The sequence below is a fragment of the Salmo trutta genome, chromosome 13, assembly GCF_901001165.1.
Source record: "Salmo trutta chromosome 13, fSalTru1.1, whole genome shotgun sequence".
NCBI classification, from domain to species: Eukaryota; Metazoa; Chordata; class Actinopteri; order Salmoniformes; family Salmonidae; genus Salmo; species Salmo trutta.
Window position 1 is genome coordinate 27,559,195 of NC_042969.1, and position 27,007 is coordinate 27,586,201.

Here is a 27,007-nt window from a genome sequence, read left to right on the forward strand (position 1 = left end):
TGTCTTTTTATAACGCTTTTCTCTAATATCTCTTCCTTACAGACTTCTAGGCGTAGATAAGGTGATTCAGTACGCTGTCACTGAGTGGCTGACAGACATCAGGAAGAACCAGCTGCCGGGCATTCTGGGAGGTCTAGGCCCCATGCACTCTGTAGTTCAGCTGTGTAAGTACAGGACAGGACGTCACTTGTTTGGTGATCTTTGTTTCTTGGCTTCTTTGCTATTGTCCCTTTAGTAGTTCCTGAGTTATAACCATAGTAATAGAATTGTTCTCTTGCAGTGTGGTTATAGCTAGCGTACTCTCAACCTCATTTAGTGGTGATCTCATTTGTTTTTTGTGTAACTTTCTCTCTCTAGTCCATGGAGTGAGGGACTTATTCTGGATGCCCATAGAGCAGTACAGGCGGGACGGCCGTATTATCCGGGGTCTCCAGCGGGGGGCCGCGTCCTTTGGCACCTCCACTGCCTCTGCTGCTCTGGAGCTCAGCAACAGACTGGTGCAGGCTATACAGGTACTACTGACCTCTGAACTCTAACCACAGACAGATCAGCTGACAACAGACTGTCTGTAAGTAACACAGCGGTAGAATACCAATCAAACAAGCATAGACATATAGGTTGAAACAAGGCATCCTATGTACCGCACCCTATACACTAACCTTACATGTCATAGATTGCGGCCAAAAGGTTAGCATACCTAAACCATGTAGGAAAGAACTGAACGAGTAGTAGCAACCGTAGGGGTAGAAGCCACTGGGACCAGTAATACAGGTTCCTCCATTGCTATGATGTGCCTCACTCTCCTGAAGTGTTGTAATATTCCTGCGGTTTCTCCTCTAGGCCACAGCGGAGACGGTGTACGACATCCTGTCCCCAACGCCCCCCGTGAACCGTTACATCACAGAGGGCCGACCGCCCTCCAACCGTCCCCGCCGCGCCCACCAGCCTGCCGACCTCAGAGAGGGCGTAGCTAAGGCCTATGACACTGTCAGAGAAGTACGTGTTCTACTGATCAACAAATCAATCAATAAATGTTCATTTAAGTCAACCATTTTAGAATAATTGCAACAACAAAAGGCTTAGCACTTTCATTTGAACACACAAACTTCTCTTCCTCACCTCTCTGTCTGTCTGTTTCCAAGGGTATGATGGACACAGCTCAGACACTATGTGATGTGGCATCTCGCGGGCATGAGCAGAAAGGTCTGCCTGGTGCTGTGGGTGGAGTCCTGCGGCAGATCCCGCCCACCGTGGTCCGTCCCCTAATAGTGGCCTCTGAGGCAACGTCCAACCTACTGGGGGGCATCCGGAACCAGATCAAGCCAGATGCACGGAAGGAGGACTTCTTAAAATGGCGCTCTGAAGAAGGCCAAGATTGATGATTCTGGGGGATTAAAGGTTAAAGATATGGGGGTGAAATTGTTGTGTGTGTGTGTTGTGTGTGTGTGTGTGTTGTGTGTGTGAGAACAGATGAAGGGAGTGAATGTGTGAAAATGTGAATTTTAATTCAAAACGAATAACTACTGCAGAGTGATTGACACAGTATTTTATGTGGTTCCATATGGATCAAGATAAAACAATTATATCTCTTTCTGCAATCAAATGGAGCTCAGTTCAGTTCACTATCCTTGCAGCAGTACGTATGATGAGGATACTCTACCTTTATTAGTATGTCAACATATCACTGTCATTCTGGGTTGTCTTCATCTTTAGATGTCAACGCTGTCAAAGGGCATAAAGGGCTCTAGTCTAGTATAAGGTCTGTAGTAGTGGTAGGTGGGATTAAACATGTTAATCAGTAGCTCTCGCAGTCTTCTGTTGATCAGACTATGGGCCGGTTTCCCAGTTTGAGATTACACCTATTCCTGGGCTGAAAAGCACTTTGAATGGCGATCCTTAATGAGCATGCATTTTAGGAGTAGGCTTAACCCGAGTCTGGGAAATCATTCTATTGAGCCTAAATCAGTGTCCACAGGGATTGGATGGTAATATCCGTCTCTCCTGTAGTCATGGAGACTGAAAGACTGATATAGTGGCCTTAGCTGTGATCCTTACAGATAGCTGTTAATCAAAACCTCAAAACACAATTCTGGGATTGTTCCATCCTAGCCTGCACACATCCCCACCCCAGCGTTGTTTGTGCCATACGTTTGTTCAATGTTGGGTTCCCTGGCCTCTCCTCCTTTGGTTTTAAACCAATGTGTTTACTTTTATCGCCTTCCTGAAACCTATACTCATCTCTCTGTATGCTTACTTGTTCATATTTGACCTGTGGAAACAATGACCTGGGCCTGGTTGTGTTAACTAAATGCAGTCATGGGAGAATTTGGACGATGAACTGAATGAACTAGAGAAACGTCCTTTCCTCTCTATGTCAAATGGCTTCGCTTGAGTTTAATGCTTGCCAGCGCCTGGTCATCTGATTTGTACTTACAGTATGTTAACTGTTTCTTTTGTCAGAGCAAGGAGGTCGCCCTCAGGGCCTTATCACCAGTCTGGTTCCTTCCTCTCAACAGAACAATTGCTAGACTCGTCTCATTAGTTGCCTTCCTCCATTCTTTTATTTGTATTTTCTAATTATGTTAAACACTAGTATTATCATATTATTTTTCAAAATAAGTGTTGGTGGGATGTGTCTAGAGGGTTCAGATGGGGGGGGGGGGGGATTGTGGTAAAACATTTAACATTATCTTTTGTTCAATACGTTTAAATTGTGTGTGTGTGTGTGTAATGCATGTTTGTGGGTTAGTGGTTTCTTGTGAGGGTGACCCGTGGGTTGTATTGGTCACAGGTCTGTAATTACTATTTACCTGTATACTACCAAGACAATGAGTACAGAAAAATATATACAAAAAAAATTAAACAATATAAAAAACGTAACTTCTCGGTTTCTGTGATTTTTGGAGGGGACAGTTTGTACTGCTAGGAACCTGTTTTAGGATTATTGATGTTTGGGGGAAACTATTCACTGTTGCACCATCGACATTTCCGATCCACATGTAAACGCATTGTTTTTAGTTTGTATTGTAGATAAATACAGTATCTATTGACAAAGTTACGGGTTCTCTCACTCCCCCCAAAGAAGGCAGATTCGTCGAAAGCGTTTCACAGGGATGCTGGCCCATGTTGACTCCCAATGATTCCCACAATTGTGTCAAGTTGTTTGGATGTTTTGTCTCAAGACTTAAAAATCCTTCTTTAACCTGTCTCCTCCCCTTCATCTACACCGATTTGAAGTGGATTTAACAAGTGTCATCAATAAGGGATCATAGCTTTCATCTGGTCAGTTTGTCATGGAAAGAGCAAGTGCTCTTTTATGCATTTTCATCCGGTTTGTGCGGAACCCAGGCGACGGAGGTGAGAGTGAGTGAGGTGGAGTTCAATCCCATTTTCGTGAGTCGAATGATCCCCAAATTGGATTGGAGTGCACTGGTTCAGGCGGCGGATGGGGTGAGTGTCTCCGTATGACTACAACTGTCTGGAATGCCAGAGCGTTTCTATTGGACAAATTCAGGTAGCTCCATAGAGAGACAGAGGACTCATCTTTGTATCTGACATTTTATAGCTTATGTATCAAATAATATTTGTCACGTGCGCCGAATACAACAGGCGTAGACCTTAGTGAAATGCTTACTTACAAGCCCCTAACCAACAATGCAGTTTTAAGAAATTACCTTAAACACAAGAATAACAAATAATTAAAGAGCAGCAGTAAATAACAATAGCAGGGCTATCTATATACAGGGGGTACCGGTGTCGAGGTAACATGTACAGTTGAAGTCAAAAGTTTACATACACTTAGGTTGGAGTCATTAAAACTAGTTTTTCAACCACTCCACAAATGTCTTGTTAACAAACTATAGTTTTGGCAAGTCAGTTAGGATATCTACTTTGTGCATGACACAAGTCATTTTTCCAACAATTGTTTACAGACAGATTATTTCCCTTATAATTCACTGTATCACAATTCCAGTGGGTCAGAAGTTTACATACAGTAAGTTGACTGTGCCTTTAAACAGCTTGGAAAATTCCAGAAAATGATGTCATGGCTTTAGAAGCTTCAGATAGGCTAATTGACATCATTTGAGTCAATTGGAGGTGTACCTGTGCATGTATTTCAAGGCCTACCTTCAAACTCAGTGCCTCTTTGCTTGACATCATGGGAAAATCAAAAGAAATCAGCCAAGACCTCAGAAAAAAATATGGAGACCTCCACAGGTCTGGTTCATCATTGGAAGCAATTTCCAAACGCCTGAAGGTACCGCATTCATCTGTACAAACAATAGTACGCAAGTATAAACACCATGGGACCACACAGCCGTCATACCGCTCAGGAAGGACACAAGTTCTGTCTACTAGAGATGAGCGTACTTTGGTGCGAAAAGTGCAAATCAATCCCAGAACAACAGCAAAGGACCTTATGAAGATGCTGGAGGAAACAGGTACAAAAGTATCTATATCCACAGTAAAACAAGTCCTATATCGACATATCCTGAAAGGCCGCTCAGCAAGGAAGAAGCCATTGCTCCAAAACCGCCATAAAAAAAGCCAGACTACAGTTTGCAACTGCACATGGGGACAAAGATCGTACTTTTTGGAGAAATGTCCTCTGGTCTGATGAAACAAAAATAGAACTGTTTGGCCATAATGACCATCGTTATGTTGGAGGAAAAAGGGGGAGGCTTGCAAGCCGAAGAACACCATCCCAACCGTGAAGCACGGGGGTGGCAGCATCATGTTGTGGGGGTGCTTTGCTGCAGGAGGGACTGGTGCACTTCACAAAATAAATGGCATCATGAGGAAGGAAATTTATGTGGATATATTGAAGCAACATCTCAAGACATCAATCAGGAAGTTAAAGCTTGGTCGCAAATGGGTCTTCCAAATGGACAATGACCCCAAGAATAGTTCCAAAGTTGTGGCAAAATGGCTTAAGGACAACAAAGTCAAGGTATTGGAGTGGCCATCACAAAGCCCTAACCTCAATCCCATAGAAAATGTGTGGGCTGAAAAAGTGTGTGCGAGCAAGGAGGCCTACAAACCTGACTCGGTTACACCAGCTTTGTCAGGAGGAATGGGCCAAAATTCACCCAACTTATTGTGGGAAGCTTGTGGAAGGCTACCTGAAACGTTTGTCCCAAGTTAAACAATTTAAAGGCAATGGATCCAAATACTAATTGAGTGTATGCAAACTTCTGACCCACTGGGAATGTGATGAAAGAAATAAAACCTGAAATAAATCGTTCCCTCTACTATTATTCTGAGGTTTCACATTGTTAAAATGAAGTGGTGATCCTAACTGACCTAAGAGAGGGAATTTTTACTAGGATTAAATGTCAGGAATTGTGAAAAACTGAGTTTAAATGTATTTGGCTAATGTGTATGTAAACTTCCAACTTCAACTGTACATGTAGGTAGAGTTATTAAAGTGACTATGCATAGATCATAACAGAGAGTAGCAGCAGTGTTGAGGGTTCAATGTAAATAGTCTGGGTAGCCATTTGATTAGCTGTTCAGGCTTGGGGGTAGAAGCTGTTTAGAAGCCTCTTGGACCTAGACTTGGCGCTCCGGTACCGCTTGCCGTGCGGTAGCAGAGAGAACAGTCTATGACTAGGGTGGCTGGAGTCTTTGACAATTTTTAGGGCTTTCCTCTGACCGGTGATGTACTGGGCCATTCGCACTACCCTTTGTAGTGTCTTGTGATCAGAGGCCGAGCTGTTGCCATACCAGGCAGTGATGCAACCCTTCAGGATGCTCTCGATGGTGCAGCTGTAAAACCTTTTGCGGATCTGAGGATCCATGCCAAATCTTTTCAGTCTCCTGAGGGGGAATAGGTTTTGTCGTGCCCTCTTCATTACTATCTTGGTGTGCTTGGACCATGTTAGCTTGTTGGTGATGTGGACGCCAAGGAACTTGACGCTCTCAACTGCTCCACTACAGCCCCGTCGATGAGAATGGGGGCTTGCTCGGTCCTCCTTTTCCTGTAGTCCACAAGGGGGCAGTGTTCTGGTCTAAAAGCACGGTTTCGACTGCTCCTACAGTTTTGCTTCAGTACTGCAGTTTAACTGACACGGCCCAGAAAGACAGTTTTCATACACTGCCACATAGAGAAGTCAGATTTGAACATTCCAAATAAGACACTTCAGTCATCACCTTTGTGCACAAAACATCCATTGAATAATTCAAATAATTGTCGCTGAGGCTAATTTGTTTTCTCCATCACTTACAGCCGAAGATATTAACATTTTATATTCATCGAATGTCTGCCATGTTTTTGGATGACGTGATGATGTCGTCACTGCTCGCGATGCTGCCTGTGCACACTGAGTGCTATTGCACGTGTAATGTTGGTCCGTAAAAAACGGATGCAAACCGGATATAGAATGTCAATGAATCGGCGTATGCAAACATGAGTAGATCACCTTTTAAACAACGGTCAGACATCTTTGACGCAGTCTCCAGTTCATATTATACCTCAGTGGTGACAGCATGGGCAGCGCCAATGAGGCTATCTCCATTGTAAAGTAGTCCATTTTATTCTTCACTATTGGCTGATTCCTCCTGATGACCCAGTTGGACATGACTCCAACAGGAGGGATTAGCCAATGAAATTGGAATTCCCACCCAGTTGACTTAATTAAAATGGTGGATGCCCTCAATTGTTTTGCCTATGCTAATACGGCCTTTTGGCCACTAGAGGCCTCTATCATTCTCTATGGTCCCTTCCTGTTTGGTTCCGTTTGCTCTGTTTACTACCGTTTGGTTCTTAAACTGAGTTATTTAAAGCTACTGTATCCAACGGAGGTAGAATAGTTAACTAGTCTTACAGCTATTCTTTGGGCTAACAAATACAGATAGAATTTAGGTTAAAACCTAAGTCTTGATTCTTGTTCTAGTGATTGTGGTTGTATGGCAATATTACTGTCTTATACTAACTACTTCCTAACTGTGGTCTTTCTCCAGCTGGGTCTTCTCCAGGGCTTACCTGCAGAACTGGTCACAGACTATGAGAAGAATGAAGACTTCCTGTGTAAAATACACAGGGTTTCGCTGGAGGTGAGGTTCACCATAAATAACCTGATATTGGTCTTCATTACTTGAGTCATAGTTCAATCAACTCCTATTTTGGTGAATAGGAGGATGCGTACTGCTTTTATTACTAGGGGAATATGAGGACATCTAGTGGTCAGGTTAGGTAGAGTCCCAGTCACATTCCCTCTGGCTGTTTCATTCTGCTTGATAAATTGTAGGTTGTGTGATTGTAGGTTTCCATTCTTTTCCTATGTAAACACACTGCATTGTGTAAACTATAACCCTATTGTCACTAGGGCTGTGACAATACCAGTATCGCAATATGTTTTCCATGGCAAAAATAAAAACATGAAGCAGACCAAACTCTTTGGTCCTTTAAAAAGCTGCTGTATGTAAAATATTGTGTGCTATAACTTGGACATAAATACATGTGACTCTAGATGACAACATGTTTGTTTCCAACATTAGGACTGTCTTCCTAAAGAAGTTCAATCCGCTTTGTGTTTTGTTTCCTTGCCATGATACTAACGAGTATCATCCTGGCCCTAATTGGCACACACACAGAGAGTAACCACAGGTGATGTGAAGTGTATCTGTCTCTCTTCTGTCCAGGTGGAGGTGCTGGAGAGCTGTCTGCAGTGCCCAGAGTCTGGCTGTGAGTTCCCCAGAACCCGGGGGGTCCCCAACATGCTGCTGGAAGAGGCATAGTGGGGGGGGGGGGGGTTGGTTACCCCCAACATGGGCTCTTAGATGTACAGAGAGAAATACACCACTTATCCATACGGTAACCCCCCATTCGCCCTTCTCCACCATCTCACACCAACCATTCATTGTATGGGACTGCTGGCATTAGAAGTGAGGGGGAAAAATGGATTCCTGTTTAAGACTGTATAGGAAGAAATATATGTTGAAGTGGTTACATAGTACAGTACATGGGGCAATGGGATGTGAATACACCGCTGCCCCCAGAAAACCACAGAACGGATGTGAATACACCGCTGCCCCCAGAAAACCACAGAACGGATGTGAATACACCGCTGCCCCCAGAAAACCACAGAACGGATGTGAATACACCGCTGCCCCCAGAAAACCACAGAACGGATGTGAATACACCGCTGCCCCCAGAAAACCACAGAACGGATGTGAATACACCGCTGCCCCCAGAAAACCACAGAACGGATGTGAATACACCGCTGCCCCCAGAAAACCACAGAACGGATGTGAATACACCGCTGCCCCCAGAAAACCACAGAACGGATGTGAATACACCGCTGCCCCCAGAAAACCACAGAACGGATGTGAATACACCGCTGCCCCCAGAAAACCACAGAACGGATGTGAATACACCGCTGCTCCCAGAAAACCACAGAACGGATGTGAATACACCGCTGCTCCCAGAAAACCACAGAACAGATGTGAATACACCGCTGCTCCCAGAAAACCACAGAACGGATGTGAATACACCGCTGCTCCCAGAAAACCACAGAACAGATGTGAATGCTTCTATGTTGTCCAATATCTGGGAGATGATTTTGTTTAATTTATTCATTTAATAAAAGTGTAATTCCTTGGTTTCCTTGCAACCCTAAAATACTTTCCCTTGTAATTAAGTTACACAGATAAATAAATCCAGGTTCAGACCTCCAATACAGTTAAACATGTATACCGGTAGTATATCCAATCATGAATGACATGTTATCACTCAAACTGTGATAAATCACCAAACCATGTCCTTGAGTTTGTTGTCGCAGGTCAGGAGAACTGCTGAGAGCTAGATGACGTGGCGATCCGTGACTATAGTTTGGACTGAGGGAAAGATAAAAAGCTCCAGCCAGGGATAAGTTGTTTTTGAGGAAGTATTTTTCTACCCACGCATTGCAATACCACAACTAACCACTAGGCCCCTTTGATCCATTCACCCCCAGGTCAGACAGTCAGAAGCACTGGCTGTTGCCAAACAACTCTACATCCACATAGGCAAAATTTACTCTGAGTGGCTGTGGGGGGCACACTGTCTGAAGCTTTGGGGCACAGCATTAACGTTCATGTTGAAACAATAACGTGTTCCCAATCTTCCCATGCAGTGTTATTTTTAGAAACCTTGCCAGGAGAGGAAAAAAGCCTGCCTGCCACAAGCTTTAGGGCTGACTGCGTCTCATTCTCTCTCTCTCCATCTCTCCCTCTCTTTCTGCATCTATCTCTGTTTCTCTTCTCTCTCTCTCTCCATCTCTCCCTCTCTTTCTGTATCTATCTCTGTTTCTCTTCTCTCTCTCTCTCCCTCTCTTTCTGTATCTATCTCTGTTTCTCTTCTCTCTCCATCTCTCCCTCTCTTTCTGTATCTATCTCTGTTTCTCTTCTCTCTCCATCTCTCCCTCTCTTTCTGTATCTATCTCTGTTTCTCTTCTCTCTCTCTCTTTCTCTTCTACTTACTGCAATTACAGCTTTGGAGCCAAAACTATAATAACAGCATAATGGGATGAGGAAACTGCAATAAAAGCCTCCGCTGACAGATTAACAGTCCTGGACTTCTGAACTGTAATTAACAATGAAACTGGCAAGAAGAGGGAGAGAGAAAGACCGAGACATGGTGGGACTGGATAACTGGGCTACTCATTTCTTATAACTGAATGAAAATGAAAAGATTTCAGGAAGTACTAGGAGTGGGACAAATGGGTTACATTTATGTAGGACACACACTTAGGAGACATGTCACAGTTATGTAGGACACACACTTAGGAGACATGTCACAGTTATGGAAATAACTAAAGGGAAGACAAATGAAACCATGTCAGTCATATGACAAGCCAAGGATTTAGCAAACTCCATCTATCTCTTTTTTGCTTTTCAATAGCGACTGGGTATGAAACGGGGGTTTGATATGTTTGAACAGGATACTTACCCGAGGATAGAAGGGAGGCCTGTGCAAACATTTTTGTGGTGGGGAGAATCTCCAGAAATATGTCTTCCTGTGTGTGTACATGTGTGTGCTGAATTGATGAGGGAGCTGTCTAATAACACACACCCATCACTTTGGTGGCACCCACCCACTAGCTCTCACATGCGACCTCTCTCTCCCTCTGTTTCTCACACACACATTGCATTGCACACTGAAGTTTGTGTCCCACAGCTCTGGATAAAATTTTATTGCCAAGGAATGAGAGTGGCATCAGACCTTTTCGCTATAGTGGAACGTTTTTCCCTCTGATATCTGTATACAAAGAATCAAGAGGAGGATTCATTTTCTAAGGATGGGATTGTACCAAAGCTTACCTTAAACTCTATAATATATTTACACTTTTCTGGAGGAGTTGTCTATCGGGAATGCAAATACCTCTTTCATAGAGGATTTTATTATAGTAGAACTTTTATGTAGTGTGAGAATTTGAGTAGCCAACCATGCTGCTTGGTTTCCATCTCAAAATGTTCTCAAAATTGTATCAGGAATCTCTATAGCATTCAGTTCTTAAACTTTAAGGAACACGTATGGACAGTCATTATTTTCTATATGCTCAGAAATGGCTCTCGGAGAAAATGATTAAATAAACACTTTTGAAATAATTGTAACCAACTTTATGCTAATACGCCATAGCTTCTCTATTCTAGCTGTATTTCTTTTATACTATTATTTGGCTATTATTTTTACAAACGTTGGACATTTTCTTTAAAAGTGTATTTCTGGGGTTGATAGACGGTCGCCAGGATAGCAGAGTAACAGGTCCTCATTGCGTATTGGACTGCACCGGACACCACACAGACTGAAAGATTCCTAAAGATTTCATATGGAGCCGAGTGACCCCCTTCATCCATCTGACCACCGGACTATGTGGTTTACCCACCTCGCCCTGCTGCTGCTCCGGCTGGCGGTGTCCGCCGAGGGGCTCTCCACCTGCCAGTCATTCAGCCTGGATGATCAGAAATCCAAGCGCATCGAGGCCGTCCGCGGGCAGATCCTCAGCAAGCTCCGCTACCGGAGCCCACCTGAGCCCCCCGCACCGAGCCCACAGCCCGAGGCCGTACCCGCCGAGGTAATGCTACTCTACAACAGCACCAGAGAGCTGTTGAAGGAGCGTGCGCGTCAGTCGGATTCCGCGTGCGACCGAGAGAGCAGCGAGGAGGATTATTACGCAAAAGAGGTTCAGCGCATAGACATGCTTAGGCAGCGCACGGACACAAGTGAGTGGAGTCTTAATATCAACATAATTGAATGGAATGTTTATACATTACTGTTATGCATGCGTTAAGGTCTCCAGATACCTCTATTACTGTCGTAACTGTGTGTGTGTCATTATTTAGTATATGTTGCAACACTCTTGTAGATGCAGTGAATCCTCCAGTCCCCAGCCCATATTACAGAGTGGTGGGGTTCGATGTGAGTGGTGTGGGCAGGAACTCCAGCACCCTGGTCAAAGCTGAGTTCAGAATCTACAGGACACCAAACCCCCAGGCCCGCACCTCAGAGCAGAGAGTAGAGATCTATCAGGTACAGGATCAGTGGGGTGTATTCATGGAAGCCAGGCTTCCCCAAAATATTGACAAAGAAAAAAAGCATTAAATGTATCTTTTGTCTCTGTTTCATAAATGTCCTTCAATTTGCAAGAGGCTGAATGTTTCTCATCGGAGAAAGCATCTGATGCTGTCTGGTCCAAAGGAGTATGACATTGTTTCCGCTAGTAGCATTGAATGCAAGGGAAGCCAGCTAGCATTTGATCTCCCTTGATCAAAAATATTAAATGACAACCAATCAGCGTTGAGCTAAACTGAGTGAGCTCAGCTGTGAATGGTCCTGGCGCACAAAAAAAAAGTGTCAAGGGAAGCCAGTTTGGATTTGGCTTCAGACTAATAAAATTAGAAGCCATTATTGACAGAAAAAAACTTGAATTGTTGCATCTCTTTGTGTTGTCCAGCCCTTTCCTAAATTAGCCACCTATGGACATATGGATTTGTGGTTTATATTTAATTATCCGTACTGGCCTACTACACCGGCTCTGAAGCTCATCGGATGTGGCAGGGCTTGCAAACTACTTACAAAGGGAAACCTCATCACTAAGCTAAAGCTCATGAGGAAAGCTCATCACTAAGCTAAAGACCCTGGGTCTAAACACCTCACTCTGCAACTGGATCCTGGACTTCCTGATGGCCTGATGGGCCGTTGTCGGTAAATCAGTAGTTGTTTAGTAGTCCGAAAATGTCAAACATTACCATGCTTGACCATGCTGTAGGCCTAAGGCCGAGACAATAAGAAGACAGTGGCAGAAAAAATGTCACAGTTACATGGCCTACAGCATGGTCAAGCAAGGTAATGTTTGACATTTTCAGACCACTAAACAACTACTGATTTAGAACCACAGAGAGTTACCTCAAGTCACAAAGAAAACAGGAGCTGCCTCCACTATTCCAGCACCATTTCAACATCAACATCATCTAATCACCTCTGCTTAGTCTAATACAGTGACAACTAAAAATATATTTAAAAAAGTAAGGTAATACAATAACGAGGCTATAGACAGGGGGTACCGGTAACAAGTCAAATAAAATAAGTGTATTTGTCACATGTCCCGAATAGAACAGGTGAAATGCTTACTTGCAAGTCCTTAACCAACAGTGGAGTTCAAGAAATAAAATATTTACTAAATAAAGTCAAGTAAAAAAAATGGAATCAATCCAAAAGTAACAAGAAATGTACATAACAATAACGAGGCTTTATACAGGGGGTACCAGTGCATTCGGAAAGTATTCAGACCCCCTGACTTTTTCCACATTTTGTTATATTACAGCCTTGTTCTAAAATGTCTTAAATAAAATAAAATCCTCAATCTACACACAATACCCCATAATGACAAAGCAAATAAAAGCTTTTTAGAAATGTTTTCTAATTTATTAAATATCTTATTTACGTAAGTATTCAGACCCTTTGCTATGAGACTCGAAATTGAGCTCAGGTGCATCCTGTTTCTATTGATCATCCTTGAGCCGTTTCTACAACTTGGAGTCCACCTGTGGTAAATTCAAATGATTGGACATGATTTGGAAAGGCACACACCTGTCTATATAAGGTCCCACAGTTGACAGTGCATGTCAGAGCAAAAACCAAGCCATGAGGTCGAAGGAATTTTCTGTAGAGCTCCGAGACAGGATTGTGTCGAGGCACAGATCTGGGGAAGGGTACCAAAAAATGTCTGCAGCATTGAAGGTCCCCAAGAACACAGTGGCCGCCATCATTCTTACATGAAAGAAGTTTGGAATCACCAAGACTCTTCCTAGAGCTGGTCACCCCAGCCAAACTGAGCAATCGGGGGAGAAAGGCCTTGGTCAGGGAGGTGACCAAGAACCAAATGGTCACTCTGACAGAGCTTCTCTGTGGAGATGAACCTTCCAGAAGGACAACCATCTATGCAACACTCCATTAAATCAGGCCTTTATGGTAGAGTGTCCAGGCGGAAGCCACTCAGTAAAAGGCACATGACAGCCCACCTGGAGTTTGCCAAAAGGCCCCTAAAGAATCTCAGACCATGAGAAACAAGATTCTCTGGTCTGATGAAACCAAGATTGAACTATTTGGCCTGAATGCCAAGCGGTTGTGGTAGATTCATGCTGTGGGGATGTTTTTCAGCAGCAGGGACTGGGAGACTAGTCAGGATCGAGGGAAAGATGAACGGAGCAAAGTACAGAGAGATCCTTGATGAAAACCTGATCCAGAGCGCTCTGGACCTCCGACTGGTGCGAAGGTTCACCTTCCAACAGGACAACGATCCTAAGCACACAGCCAAGACAATGCAGGAGGGTCTTCGGGACAAGTTTCTGAAAGTCCTTGAGTGGCCCAGCCAGAGCCCAGGTCTGAATACTTATGTAAAGGTGTTATTTCGGGGGGGGGGGGGTTGTAATAAATGTGCAAAATTTTCGAAACTGTTTTTACTTTCTCATTATGGGTTATTGTGTGTAGATGAGGGGGGAAAATGATTTAATCAATTTTAGAATAAGGTTGTGACCTAACAAAATGTGGAAAAAGTCAAGGGGTCTGAATACTTTCCGAATGCACTGTATATATCACGGTTTCAAGGCATATGAAGCAAATAGAGCAAACAACACAATTGTCAGAACACATAGGTTGTAATATGGCCTTTTTTTCTGGATTGGCTTCCCCAGTGATTTAACCCACTCACCGATACTGTATGGTATATCGTATTACACTATTACATTACCTGTACCAGGTATTACAATATTACTTTCCTGTACAAAGGGTTACAACATCATACTTCATGAACCCATGTCAGAATCAATCAATTTGTTGTTACAATATCTCAGAACTTCCCTGGTATCACAGTTTGCTGGAGTTGTGAACTAATGCGTCTCTCCGGTCCTTCCTCTGTCTCTGACAGGTGATAAAACCAGAAGAGGCAACAGGTCCCTCGCAGAGATACATCAACTCCAGAACGGTTCGCCCACGGACCAAGGGGGCGTGGCTCTCGGTGGATGTCACAGACACTGTGACGGATTGGCTGGCTCATAGAGGTAAGTTGACAAGCCAATCACACGGCTCTATAACCCTTTCTCTACTTAACAGCATTCAAGGTGTCAAACTTAACATTTGAGGTGTAACTTGGATGAATATTTCAGATTTTGCTCTACACATGATTTAGAGGTTAATACTGTATCTGTTTTCTCCTCTCACCATCTCTCTACCCCTACTCCGTCATCTCATCCTCCATATCACTCTTTCAGAGAGGAACCTGGGTTTGAAGCTGGGTGTTCACTGTCCGTGCTGCACCTTCGTTCCCTCCACCAACAGCATCGTGTTCAATAAGAGCGAGGAGCTGGAGGCGCGCTTCGCTGGTCTGCTTGTTGTAGAACCTGTTAATGTTATGTAACAGACACATGGCTCTTTTAATTAATGATTGAACTTCTCAACTCACACAGCTGTCGTGTCTCTGACTATGATTAAATTATATGACATGCTATTTTATCAAATCGATTACCTAACTTAATTTGATTACGTGATTGAATTATACCATGCAACAATTAAACCATTAATAACCTGGGGCACCACGGAAGCATTCATTTAAATAGAGCGGTTATCTCCCGAATCCACTCTCAATAGCAGTCAATTATTAATCGTCACCTCGATCGATCTCATTCTGATTGTCGTAGGTACTTGGTTATCTGCACGAACCCTAGCTAATAAGTTGAATCAGCAATACACAATTTGGCTTTATTTATTTACCAAATATTCACACAGAATGACATATACATACATACATACATACATACATACATACATACATACATACATACATACATACATACATACATACATACATACATACATAGATCACACGTCGATTACTAATCATGTCATGAAAAGCCCCTAGTGGACTAATCAGATATGACGGCTGGTTACATAAAGGAAGGGGGTTGGGTTTGAATGAAAGAGCGGGAAAACTGAGGGACAAAGGGATTGAATCTATCAAACCTTGAGACGGTATGCTACAGTAAATACAGAGTCTTATGCATTCTAATAACCACCCATTCGGAAAAGAAAAATGCAAGATATATACAGTTGAAGTCGGAAGTTTACATACACTTAGGTTGGAATCATTAAAACTCGTTTTTCAACCACTCCAAATATTTCTTGTTAGCAAACTATAGTTTTGGCAAGTCGGTTAGGACATCTACTTTGTGCATAACACAAGTCATTTTTCCAACAATTGTTTATAGACAGATTATTTCACTGTATCACAATTCCAGTGGGTCAGAAGTTTACATACACTAAGTTGACTGTGCCTTTAAACAGCTTGGAAAATTCCAGAAAATGATGTCATGGCTTTAGAAGCTTCTGATAGGCTTATTAACATAATTTGAGTCAATTGGACCTGTACCTTTGGATGTATTTCAAGGCCTGCCTTCAAACTCAGTGCCTCTGCTTGACATCATGAGAAAATCAAAAGAAATCAGCCAAGACCTCAGAAAAAATGGTAGACCTCAAGTCTAGTTCATCCTTGGGAGCAATTTCCAAACACCTGAAGGTACCACGTTTATCTGTACAAACAATAGTACGCAAGTATAAACACCATGGGACCACGCAGCCATCATACCGCTCAGGAAGGACACGCGTTCTGTCTCCTTGTGATGAACGTACTTTGGTGCGAAAAGTGCAAATCAATCCCAGAACAACAGCAAATGACCTTGTGAAGATGCTAGAGGAAACGGGTACAAAAGTATCTATATCCACAGTAAAACAAGTCCTATAATCGACATAACCTGAAAGGCCACTCAGCAAGGAAGAAGCCACTGCTCCCAAACCGCCATAAAAAAAGCCAGACCATGGTTTGCAACTGCACATGAGGTCAAAGATCGTACTTTTTGGAGAAATGTCCTCTGGTCTGATGAAACAAAAATAGAACTGTTTGGCCATAATGACCATCGTTATGTTTGGAGGAAAAAAGAGGGAGGCTTGCAAGCCGAAGAACACCATCCCAACCGTGAAGCACAGGGGTGGCAGCATCATGTTGTGGGGGTGCTTTGCTGCAGGAGGTTCTGGTGCACTTCATAAAATAGATGGCATCATGAGGAAGGAAATTTATGTGGATATATTGAAGCAACATCTCAAGACATCAGTCAGGAAGTTAAAAGCTTGGTCGCAAATGGGTCTTCCAAATGGACAATGACCCCAAGCATACTTCCAAAGTTGTGGCAAAATGGCTTAAGGACAACAAAGTCAAGGTATTGGAGTGGCCATCACAAAGCCCTGACCTCAGGCCCATAGAAAATTTGTTGGCAGAACTGAAAAAGTGTGTGCGAGCAAGGAGGCCTACAAACCTGATACTTAAATAAATAATTCTCCCTTCTCAGTGGTTGGAGAGCTCAACTGAAAAATTGTTTACCAAGTTACCAATTACTTTGCACAATCAGTTACACCAGCTCTGTCAGTAGGAATGGGCCAAAATTCACCCAACTTATTGTGGGTAGCATGTGGAAGGCTACCCAAAATGTTTGACCCAAGTTAGACAATTTAAAGGCAATACACTCAATTAGTATTTGGTAGCATGTAAACTTCTGACCCACTGGGAATGTGATGAAAGAAATAAAAGCTGAAATAAATAATTCTCTACTGTTATTCTGACATTTCATATTCTTAAAATAAAGTGGTGATCCTAACTGATTTAAGACAGGGAATTTTTACCAGGATTAAATGTCAGGAATTGTGAAAAACTGAGTTTAAATGTATTTGGCTAAGGTTTATGTAAACTTCCGACTTCAACTGTATATTTACTCTAAGCTGCACTTCGATAGATGGGTCAAAGATGGAAGACTGGTTTACCCAGCAGTGATTGCCATTGTCCTTTGAAGAATCTTTCTGGTCGTGGTGTTGTAGAGCGAATACATTAAAGTACCCTGTCATTCTTCTGAGATTATCTGTCCTTTCCTAGGCCACGTGCGTTTACAGCTGATGTTGATAACTCGACGTCTAGGAGGTTTCACTTCTTCTTTAGTGAATAATCGTTCAAAGTTCATACCAAGTTGCCATGATCAGCTCGCGCTGTATTCTGGCTGGTCTGGTCGAAATTCACCATTCCAGCATGGTGATCATCACCTCCACGTTGAAATTCACCATTCCAGCATGGTGATCATCACCTCCACGTTGAAATTCATCATTCCATCATGGTGATCATCACCTCCACGTTGAAATTCATCATTCCAGCGTGGTGATCATCACCTCCACGTTGAAATTCATCATTCCAGCGTGGTGATCATCACCTCCACGTTGAAATTCATCATTCCAGCATGGTGATCATCACCTCCACGTTGAAATTCATCCTTCCAGCATGGTGATCATCACCTCCACGTTTAAATTCACCATTCCAGCATGGTGATCATCACCTCCACGTTGAAATTCACCATTCCAGCGTGGTGATCATCACCTCCACGTTTAAATTCACCATTCCAGCATGGTGATCATCACCTCCACGTTTAAATTCACCATTCCAGCATGGTGATCATCACCTCCACGTTGAAATTCATCCTTCCAGCATGGTGATCATCACCTCCACGTTGAAATTCACCCTTTTAAACGTTTGGACAGCAGTCCTAACATTTCTGGAACTAAATGTTCATTTCATTAGGTTGTAGTTGAAATTAGTCCTTTTAAATGTATGGACACCAATCCTCATGTCATCGGGAACTGAGTTGACTTCTGTCAACGGGCTTTTGTATTGGGGGAGAGAAGGGTGTGTTTCATAGTTCTCAACCAATGTCTGTTCACTTGGGCGTGGCCACTGAGTGAGCATAGTTTACTTATAAAAACAATTCTTTCATTTAGAAGCTAAAATGACATTAACTTTTCACAAATAGTTTCATATTTAAACATTTAAATTGCACAACAATTCCATGTGAATCTGATAACTAGGATGTGTAGACTTTCCAAGATATAATTTATGTCGTCCTGTCATCAGATATAATGTCCCAGACACCAACTGATCTGACATCATATTCTTTAAGTACAAACAGACACTTTCAGCTGGTTGAGAAAGGGAAATATTGTTCCATTCCCCAACCTTTTGATGTTACCATACTCTCTCTATGTTAACAAAGGGCTTTCCAAGAGTCCATTCTGTAGAATGGAGAGAAAAGGGGGAAAAGGGATTTACGGGGGATCATAAACATCACCCAACAGGGCAACGTCATGACACAGCATTCTGGCTGACAAATGTTCCTGTTTTTTGTCTCCATGAGATCAATTTTCCCATGCACTGCAAAAAACACTTCTCTCTCCCTGCTCCTCTCCCCCCACTTCCTCTCCCTTCCCTGTCCCTCCTCCATGTCCTACTCCCTCTCTTCCTCCTCTTCCTCAGGTCTGGATGATGAGCTGCTTCAGCAGCAGTTGCAGAGGCCAGGGTCAGGGCTGGCTAAGGGCCAGGTAGATTTTAGTACCAAGACCCCCCACCTCATCCTCACCTTGCTGCCCAGCTACAGGGTCGACAACCCAGGCAAGAAGAGCCGCAAAAAGAGGGCCACCGCAGACACCACCACCTGCTCCAGGTAGGGTAAGCACCTCAGATCCAGATGTCAAAAACGTAATGTTGTCTACAACCATACAAGATACTTAGAGGTTTCTCTTTAGTTTGGTCTTTGATATACAGAATTACTACACATTTGTTCATAACAATATTACAATCATCAATAATGTTGCAATCTATCGGAGGCTTATAGTTCTGAAACTGATAAAGTGCCTGTGTGGATCAGAATGAGAGAGTGTTTTCTCTCCATGTCTCCTACCTGTTTTAGGAACTCCGACGTGGACTGCTGTCTGCGATCGCTCTACATCGACTTCCGCCGGGACCTGAACTGGAAGTGGATCCACGAGCCGAAGGGCTACAAGGCCAATTTCTGCTCTGGCAGCTGCCCATACCTCTGGAGCGCTGACAGCCACTACAACATGGTTAGTTAACCCCCAACCACTACAACATGGCTAGTTAACCCCCAACCACTACAACATGGTTAGTTAACCACTACAACATGGTTAGTTATCCCCCAACCACTACAACATGGCTAGTTAACCCCCAACCACTACAACATGGTTAGTTAACCCCCAACCACTACAACATGGTTAGTTAACCCTCAACCACTACAGCATGGTTAGTTAACCCCCAACCACTACAACATGGTTAGTTATCCCCCAACCACTACAACATGGCTAGTTAACCCCCAACCACTACAACATGGCTAGTTAACCCCCAACCACTACAACATGGCTAGTTAACCCCCAACCACTACAACATGGCTAGTTAACCACTACAACATGGTTAGTTATCCCCCAACCACTACAACATGGCTAGTTAACCCCCAACCACTACAACATGGTTAGTTAACCCCCAACCACTACAACATGGTTAGTTAACCCCCAACCACTACAACATGGTTAGTTAACCCCCAACCACTACAACATGGCTAGTTAACCCCCAACCACTACAACATGGTTAGTTAACCCCCAACCACTACAACATGGTTAGTTAACCCTCAACCACTACAACATGGTTAGTTAACCCCCAACCACTACAACATGGTTAGTTAACCCCCAACCACTACAACATGGTTAGTTAACACCCAACCACTACAACATGGTTAGTTAACCACTACAACACGGTTAGTTAACCCCCACAACATGGTTAGTTAACCCCCAACCACTACAACATGGTTAGTAAACCCCCAACCACTACAACATGGTTAGTTATCCCCCAACCACTACAACATGGTTAGTTAACCTCCAACCACTACAACATGGTTAGTTAACCTCCAACCACTACAACATGGTTAGTTAACCCCCAACCACTACAACATGGTTAGTTAACCTCCAACCACTACAACATGGTTAGTTATCCCCCAACCACTACACCATGGTTAGTTAACCCCCAACCACTACAACATGGTTAGTTATCCTCCAACCACTACAACATGGTTAGTTAACCCCAACCACTACAACATGGTTAGTTAACCTCCAACCACTACAACATGGTTAGTTAACCCCCATCCACTACAACATGGTTAGTTAACCACTACAACATGGTTAGTAAACCCCCAACCACTACAACATGGTTAGTAAACCCCCAACCACTACAACATGGTTAGTTATCCCCCAACCACTACAACATGGTTAGTTAACCCCCAACCACTACAACATGGTTAGTTAACCCCCAACCACTACAACATGGTTAGTTATCCCCCAACCACTACAACATGGTTAGTTATCCCCCAACCACTACAACATGGTTAGTTATCCCCCAACCACTACAACATGGTTAGTTATCCCCCAACCACTACAACATGGTTAGTTATCCTCCAACCACTACAACATGGTTAGTTATCCCCCAACCACTACAACATGGTTAGTTATCCCCCAACCACTACAACATGGTTAGTTAACCCCCAACCACTACAACATGGTTAGTTAACCCCCAACCACTACAACATGGTTAGTTAACCACTACAACATGGTTAGTAAACCCCCAACCACTACAACATGGTTAGTAAACCCCCAACCACTACAACATGGTTAGTTATCCCCCAACCACTACAACATGGTTAGTTAACCTCCAACCACTACAACATGGTTAGTTATCCCCCAACCACTACAACATGGTTAGTTAACCTCCAACCACTACAACATGGTTAGTTAACCCCCAACCACTACAACATGGTTAGTTAACCTCCAACCACTACAACATGGTTAGTTAACCACTACAACATGGTTAGTTAACCCCCAACCACTACAACATGGTTAGTTAACCTCCAACCACTACAACATGGTTAGTTAACCCCCAACCACTACAACATGGTTAGTTAACCTCCAACCACTACAACATGGTTAGTTAACCCCCAACCACTACAACATGGTTAGTTAACCCCCAACCACTACAACATGGTTAGTTAACCACTACAACATGGTTAGTAAACCCCCAACCACTACAACATGGTTAGTAAACCCCCAACCACTACAACATGGTTAGTTAACCCCCAACCACTACAACATGGTTAGTTAACCCCCAACCACTACAACATGGTTAGTTATCCCCCAACCACTACAACATGGTTAGTTATCCCCCAACCACTACAACATGGTTAGTTAACCCCCAACCACTACAACATGGTTAGTTAACCCCCAACCACTACAACATAGTTAGTTATCCCCCAACCACTACAACATGGTTAGTTAACCCCCAACCACTACAACATGGTTAGTTAACCCCCAACCACTACAACATGATTAGTTAACCACTACAACACGGTTAGTTAACCCCCAACCACTACAACATGGTTAGTTAACCCCCAACCACTACAACATGGTTAGTAAACCCCCAACCACTACAACATGGTTAGTTATCCCCCAACCACTACAACATGGTTAGTTAACCTCCAACCACTACAACATGGTTAGTTAACCTCCAAACACTACAACATGGTTAGTTAACCCCCAACCACTACAACATGGTTAGTTAACCTCCAACCACTACAACATGGTTAGTTATCCCCCAACCACTACAACATGGTTAGTTAACCCCCAACCACTACAACATGGTTAGTTATCCTCCAACCACTACAACATGGTTAGTTATCCTCAACCACTACAACATGGTTAGTTAACCTCCAACCAGTACAACATGGTTAGTTAACCCCCAACCACTACAACATGGTTAGTTAACCCCCATCCACTACAACATGGTTAGTTAACCACTACAACATGGTTAGTAAACCCCCAACCACTACAACATGGTTAGTAAACCCCCAACCACTACAACATGGTTAGTTAACCCCCAACCATTACAACATGGTTAGTTATCCCCCAACCACTACAACATGGTTAGTTAACCCCCAACCACTACAACATGGTTAGTTAACCTCCAACCACTACAACATGGTTAGTTAACCCCCAACCACTACAACATGGTTAGTTATCCCCCAACCACTACAACATGGTTAGTAAACCCCCAACCACTACAACATGGTTAGTTATCCCCCAACCACTACAACATGGTTAGTTAACCTCCAACCACTACAACATGGTTAGTTATCCCCCAACCACTACAACATGGTTAGTTAACCTCCAACCACTACAACATGGTTAGTTAACCCCCAACCACTACAACATGGTTAGTTAACCTCCAACCACTACAACATGGTTAGTTAACCACTACAACATGGTTAGTTAACCCCCAACCACAACATGGTTAGTTAACCTCCAACCACTACAACATGGTTAGTTAACCCCCAACCACTACAACATGGTTAGTTAACCCCCAACCACTACAACATGGTTAGTTAACCTCCAACCACTACAACATGGTTAGTTAACCACTACAACATGGTTAGTTAACCCCCAACCACTACAACATGGTTAGTTAACCTCCAACCACTACAACATGGTTAGTTAACCCCCAACCACTACAACATGGTTAGTTAACCTCCAACCACTACAACATGGTTAGTTAACCCCCAACCACTACAACATGGTTAGTTAACCCCCAACCACTACAACATGGTTAGTTAACCACTACAACATGGTTAGTAAACCCCCAACCACTACAACATGGTTAGTAAACCCCCAACCACTACAACATGGTTAGTTAACCCCCAACCACTACAACATGGTTAGTTAACCCCCAACCACTACAACATGGTTAGTTATCCCCCAACCACTACAACATGGTTAGTTATCCCCCAACCACTACAACATGGTTAGTTAACCCCCAACCACTACAACATGGTTAGTTAACCCCCAACCACTACAACATAGTTAGTTATCCCCCAACCACTACAACATGGTTAGTTAACCCCCAACCACTACAACATGGTTAGTTAACCCCCAACCACTACAACATGATTAGTTAACCACTACAACACGGTTAGTTAACCCCCAACCACTACAACATGGTTAGTTAACCCCCAACCACTACAACATGGTTAGTAAACCCCCAACCACTACAACATGGTTAGTTATCCCCCAACCACTACAACATGGTTAGTTAACCTCCAACCACTACAACATGGTTAGTTAACCTCCAAACACTACAACATGGTTAGTTAACCCCCAACCACTACAACATGGTTAGTTAACCTCCAACCACTACAACATGGTTAGTTATCCCCCAACCACTACAACATGGTTAGTTAACCCCCAACCACTACAACATGGTTAGTTATCCTCCAACCACTACAACATGGTTAGTTATCCTCAACCACTACAACATGGTTAGTTAACCTCCAACCAGTACAACATGGTTAGTTAACCCCCAACCACTACAACATGGTTAGTTAACCCCCATCCACTACAACATGGTTAGTTAACCACTACAACATGGTTAGTAAACCCCCAACCACTACAACATGGTTAGTTAACCCCCAACCACTACAACATGGTTAGTTAACCCCCAACCATTACAACATGGTTAGTTATCCCCCAACCACTACAACATGGTTAGTTAACCCCCAACCACTACAACATGGTTAGTTAACCTCCAACCACTACAACATGGTTAGTTAACCCCCAACCACTACAACATGGTTAGTTATCCCCCAACCACTACAACATGGTTAGTAAACCCCCAACCACTACAACATGGTTAGTTATCCCCCAACCACTACAACATGGTTAGTTAACCTCCAACCACTACAACATGGTTAGTTATCCCCCAACCACTACAACATGGTTAGTTAACCTCCAACCACTACAACATGGTTAGTTAACCCCCAACCACTACAACATGGTTAGTTAACCTCCAACCACTACAACATGGTTAGTTAACCACTACAACATGGTTAGTTAACCCCCAACCACAACATGGTTAGTTAACCTCCAACCACTACAACATGGTTAGTTAACCCCCAACCACTACAACATGGTTAGTTAACCTCCAACCACTACAACATGGTTAGTTAACCCCCAACCACTACAACATGGTTAGTTAACCCCCAACCACTACAACATGGTTAGTTAACCACTACAACATGGTTAGTAAACCCCCAACCACTACAACATGGTTAGTAAACCCCCAACCACTACAACATGGTTAGTTAACCCCCAACCACTACAACATGGTTAGTTATCCCCCAACCACTACAACATGGTTAGTTATCCCCCAACCACTACAACATGGTTAGTTAACCCCCAACCACTACAACATGGTTAGTTAACCCCCAACCACTACAACATGGTTAGTTATCCCCCAACCACTACAACATGGTTAGTTAACCCCCAACCACTACAACATGGTTAGTTAACCCCCAACCACTACAGTGGCATAAATGTTCTATCACCTCTGTCACAGTCAGGTCTTATGGCTTTATTACCACACACTCACAGTATGGTTAAAGGAAAACTCCACCATAAAAAACATTTTGGTATTTGTTTCATTAGTCCATTGTTGATATAGTCCCAAAATGTTTTGCATGTCAGAAATCTAGTTTTAGATTTATAACTTTCAGAATACAGAAATACAGCTGGTATGATGCAAAACACAGCATCATACTGGCTGTATTTTTCAAGTTATATACACTATATACACACACAAGTATGTGGACACCCCTTCAAATGAGTGGATTCGGCTATTTGAGCCACACCTGTTGCTGACAGGTGTATAAAATCGAGCACACAGCCATGCAATCTCCATAGACAAACATTTGCAGTAGAATGGCATTACTGAAGAGCTCAGTGACTTCAACGTGGCACTGTCATTGGATGCCAGCTTTCCAACAAGTCAGTTCATACAATTTTTGCCCTGCTAGAGCTCCCCCGGTCAACTGTAAGTGCTGTTATTGTGAAGTGGAAACGTCTAGGAGCAACAACGACTCACCTGCGAAGTGTAGGCCACACAAGCTCACAGAACATGACTGCTGAAGTGCATAAAAATCATCTGTCCTCGGTTGCAACACTCACTACCAAGTTCTAAACTGCCTCTGAAAGCAACGTCAGCAGAAGATCTGTTCATCGGGAGCTTCATGAAATGGGTTTCCATGGCCGAGCAGCTGCACACAAGCCTAAGATCAGCATGCGCAGTGCCAAGCGTAGGCTGGAGTGGTGTAAAGCTTCCCGCCATTAGACTCTGGAGCAGTGGAAACACGTTCTCTGGAGTGATGAATCACGCTTCACCATCTGGCAGTCAAACGGACAAATCTGGGTTTGGTGGATGCCAGGAGTTTTTCATGGTTCGGGCTAGGCCCCTTAGTTCCAGTGAAGGGAAATCTTAACGCTACAGCATACAATGGAAAGGAAACCATTCATTTGTTTAAGCTATTCCTTTAAGTAGTGTTTTCAGTACTTGTCATTGTTTTTTATGTGATATTTCATGTGGTACTTTCTCTTGCCCTCACACACAGATCCTGCCGCTGTATAACAAACTGAACCCTGAGGCGTCGGCATCTCCGTGCTGCGTACCTCAGGACCTGGAACCTCTGACCATCGTTTACTTCATGGGCCGAACGCCCAAGGTAGAGCAGCTCTCCAACATGGTGGTCAAGTCCTGCAAGTGCCGCTGATGCAGGGAGCCCAGCGGCGGGACAGGAGGAGGGACTACAACAAACTACCACTTTTGGTCCTCAAACAAAAAGGACAGCCTGACTATCTCTAGATATTCAACCCTTCATTTTACACAGTCTGGCACAGATTCTTTTTTATCTCACAAGCATGAAACTCTGAAAATCGTCGTCGGCAATGGGTCTTTTCCCCACTTTCATAAGGTCGAGAATATTGTAAATATTGAATTCCTTAATAGCTTTAAAATCTGATATTAAAGTATTTTGATTGGAAATACAATGCGTTCTTGTTGCACAAGACTGATCGCGAAGAGGCAGAGAGGAGAGAGCGAGTGAAGAGGCTGAGAGAGAGGCAGAGAGAGGGCAGAGAGAGAGAGAAGAGTCAGAGAGAGAGAGAAGAGTCAGAGAGAGAGAGAGAGAGAGAAACCCTTATTCAAGGTTTCAAAGACCTCTCTGATGAGGATAGGCTACCCATCCTGTTGGGGAGGATGCAGAGAGCTGTGTGTTGGCAGCGCACTACATTGCTGCATGCCATAACTTGAGGGACAGTGTCTGACAGACCAATAAACCTGCACATGTACTCTACTGTATGCTTATTGTTATTGTTGAATGTATGCTTATTTTGACCCTTGGTTATTGTTGTTACTGTTGTCCCGTTGACAATTTTGATTTTCATTTTTTATATTGTAAATATCCAAAATAAGCTTTGGCAATATGTATATTGTTACGTCATGCCAATAAAGCGAATTGAATTGAGCGAGAAGAGTCAGAGAGAGAGAGAGGGCAGAGAGAGCGAGAAGAGTCAGAGAGAGAGAGAGAGCGAGAAGAGTCAGAGAGAGAGAGAGAGAGATCGAGAAGAGTCAGAGATCGAGAAGAGTCAGAGATCGAGAAGAGTCAGAGATCGAGAAGAGTCAGAGATCGAGAGAGAGAAAAAGAAAAAGAGAGAGAGAGAGAGGCT

At 43.3% G+C, this 27,007-nt stretch overlaps 3 protein-coding genes across 5 annotated transcripts in view; all 3 read left to right on the forward strand.

Moving 5' to 3' along the window:
• The window catches only part of LOC115205571 (autophagy-related protein 2 homolog A), a 43,767-nt gene extending 40,887 nt beyond the window's left edge, over positions 1-2,880 (forward strand). For both annotated transcript variants that reach the window (XM_029771703.1, XM_029771704.1), the window contains exons 37-40: positions 43-164; positions 358-512; positions 841-996; positions 1,143-2,880. In XM_029771703.1, coding sequence (XP_029627563.1) covers positions 43-164; positions 358-512; positions 841-996; positions 1,143-1,379 — 670 coding nt within the window. In that variant the 3' untranslated portion in view covers positions 1,380-2,880. The remainder of the gene's footprint in view (positions 1-42; positions 165-357; positions 513-840; positions 997-1,142) is intronic.
• Positions 2,881-3,217: 337 nt separating this feature from the next.
• LOC115205572 (multifunctional methyltransferase subunit TRM112-like protein) lies at positions 3,218-8,623 on the forward strand. Its single transcript, XM_029771705.1, has 3 exons — positions 3,218-3,450; positions 6,964-7,056; positions 7,645-8,623. The coding sequence occupies exons 1-3, from the start codon at positions 3,403-3,405 to the stop codon at positions 7,738-7,740; spliced, it is 237 nt and encodes a 78-aa protein (XP_029627565.1). The 5' UTR covers positions 3,218-3,402; the 3' UTR covers positions 7,741-8,623.
• Positions 8,624-9,387: 764 nt separating this feature from the next.
• On the forward strand, positions 9,388-26,329 carry LOC115205573 (transforming growth factor beta-2 proprotein-like). 2 transcript variants are annotated; one of them, XM_029771706.1, is made up of 7 exons: positions 9,388-11,205; positions 11,349-11,512; positions 14,409-14,541; positions 14,752-14,862; positions 18,879-19,065; positions 19,312-19,465; positions 25,894-26,329. In XM_029771706.1, exons 1-7 carry the CDS (start codon positions 10,812-10,814, stop codon positions 26,050-26,052), a joined length of 1,302 nt encoding a protein of 433 aa, XP_029627566.1. In that variant the 5' UTR covers positions 9,388-10,811; the 3' UTR covers positions 26,053-26,329. The 2 variants fall into 2 exon arrangements, with proteins under 2 accessions (XP_029627566.1, XP_029627567.1); XM_029771707.1 differs by lacking the exon at positions 14,752-14,862.
• Positions 26,330-27,007: the final 678 nt, after the last annotated feature.

Bases quoted from the DNA above. Each gene is read 5' to 3' on its own strand.
- LOC115205572 (XM_029771705.1), top strand. From the start codon at position 3,403: ATGATCCCCAAATTGGATTGGAGTGCACTGGTTCAGGCGGCGGATGGG. The intron at 3,451-6,963 runs GTGAGTGTCTCC...GTCTTTCTCCAG, and splicing joins TGGTTCAGGCGGCGGATGGG to CTGGGTCTTCTCCAGGGCTT. The intron at 7,057-7,644 runs GTGAGGTTCACC...TCTTCTGTCCAG, and splicing joins TACACAGGGTTTCGCTGGAG to GTGGAGGTGCTGGAGAGCTG.
- LOC115205573 (XM_029771706.1), top strand. From the start codon at position 10,812: ATGGAGCCGAGTGACCCCCTTCATCCATCTGACCACCGGACTATGTGG. The intron at 14,863-18,878 runs GTCTGCTTGTTG...CCTCTTCCTCAG, and splicing joins GCTGGAGGCGCGCTTCGCTG to GTCTGGATGATGAGCTGCTT. The intron at 19,466-25,893 runs GTTAGTTAACCC...CCTCACACACAG, and splicing joins CTGACAGCCACTACAACATG to ATCCTGCCGCTGTATAACAA.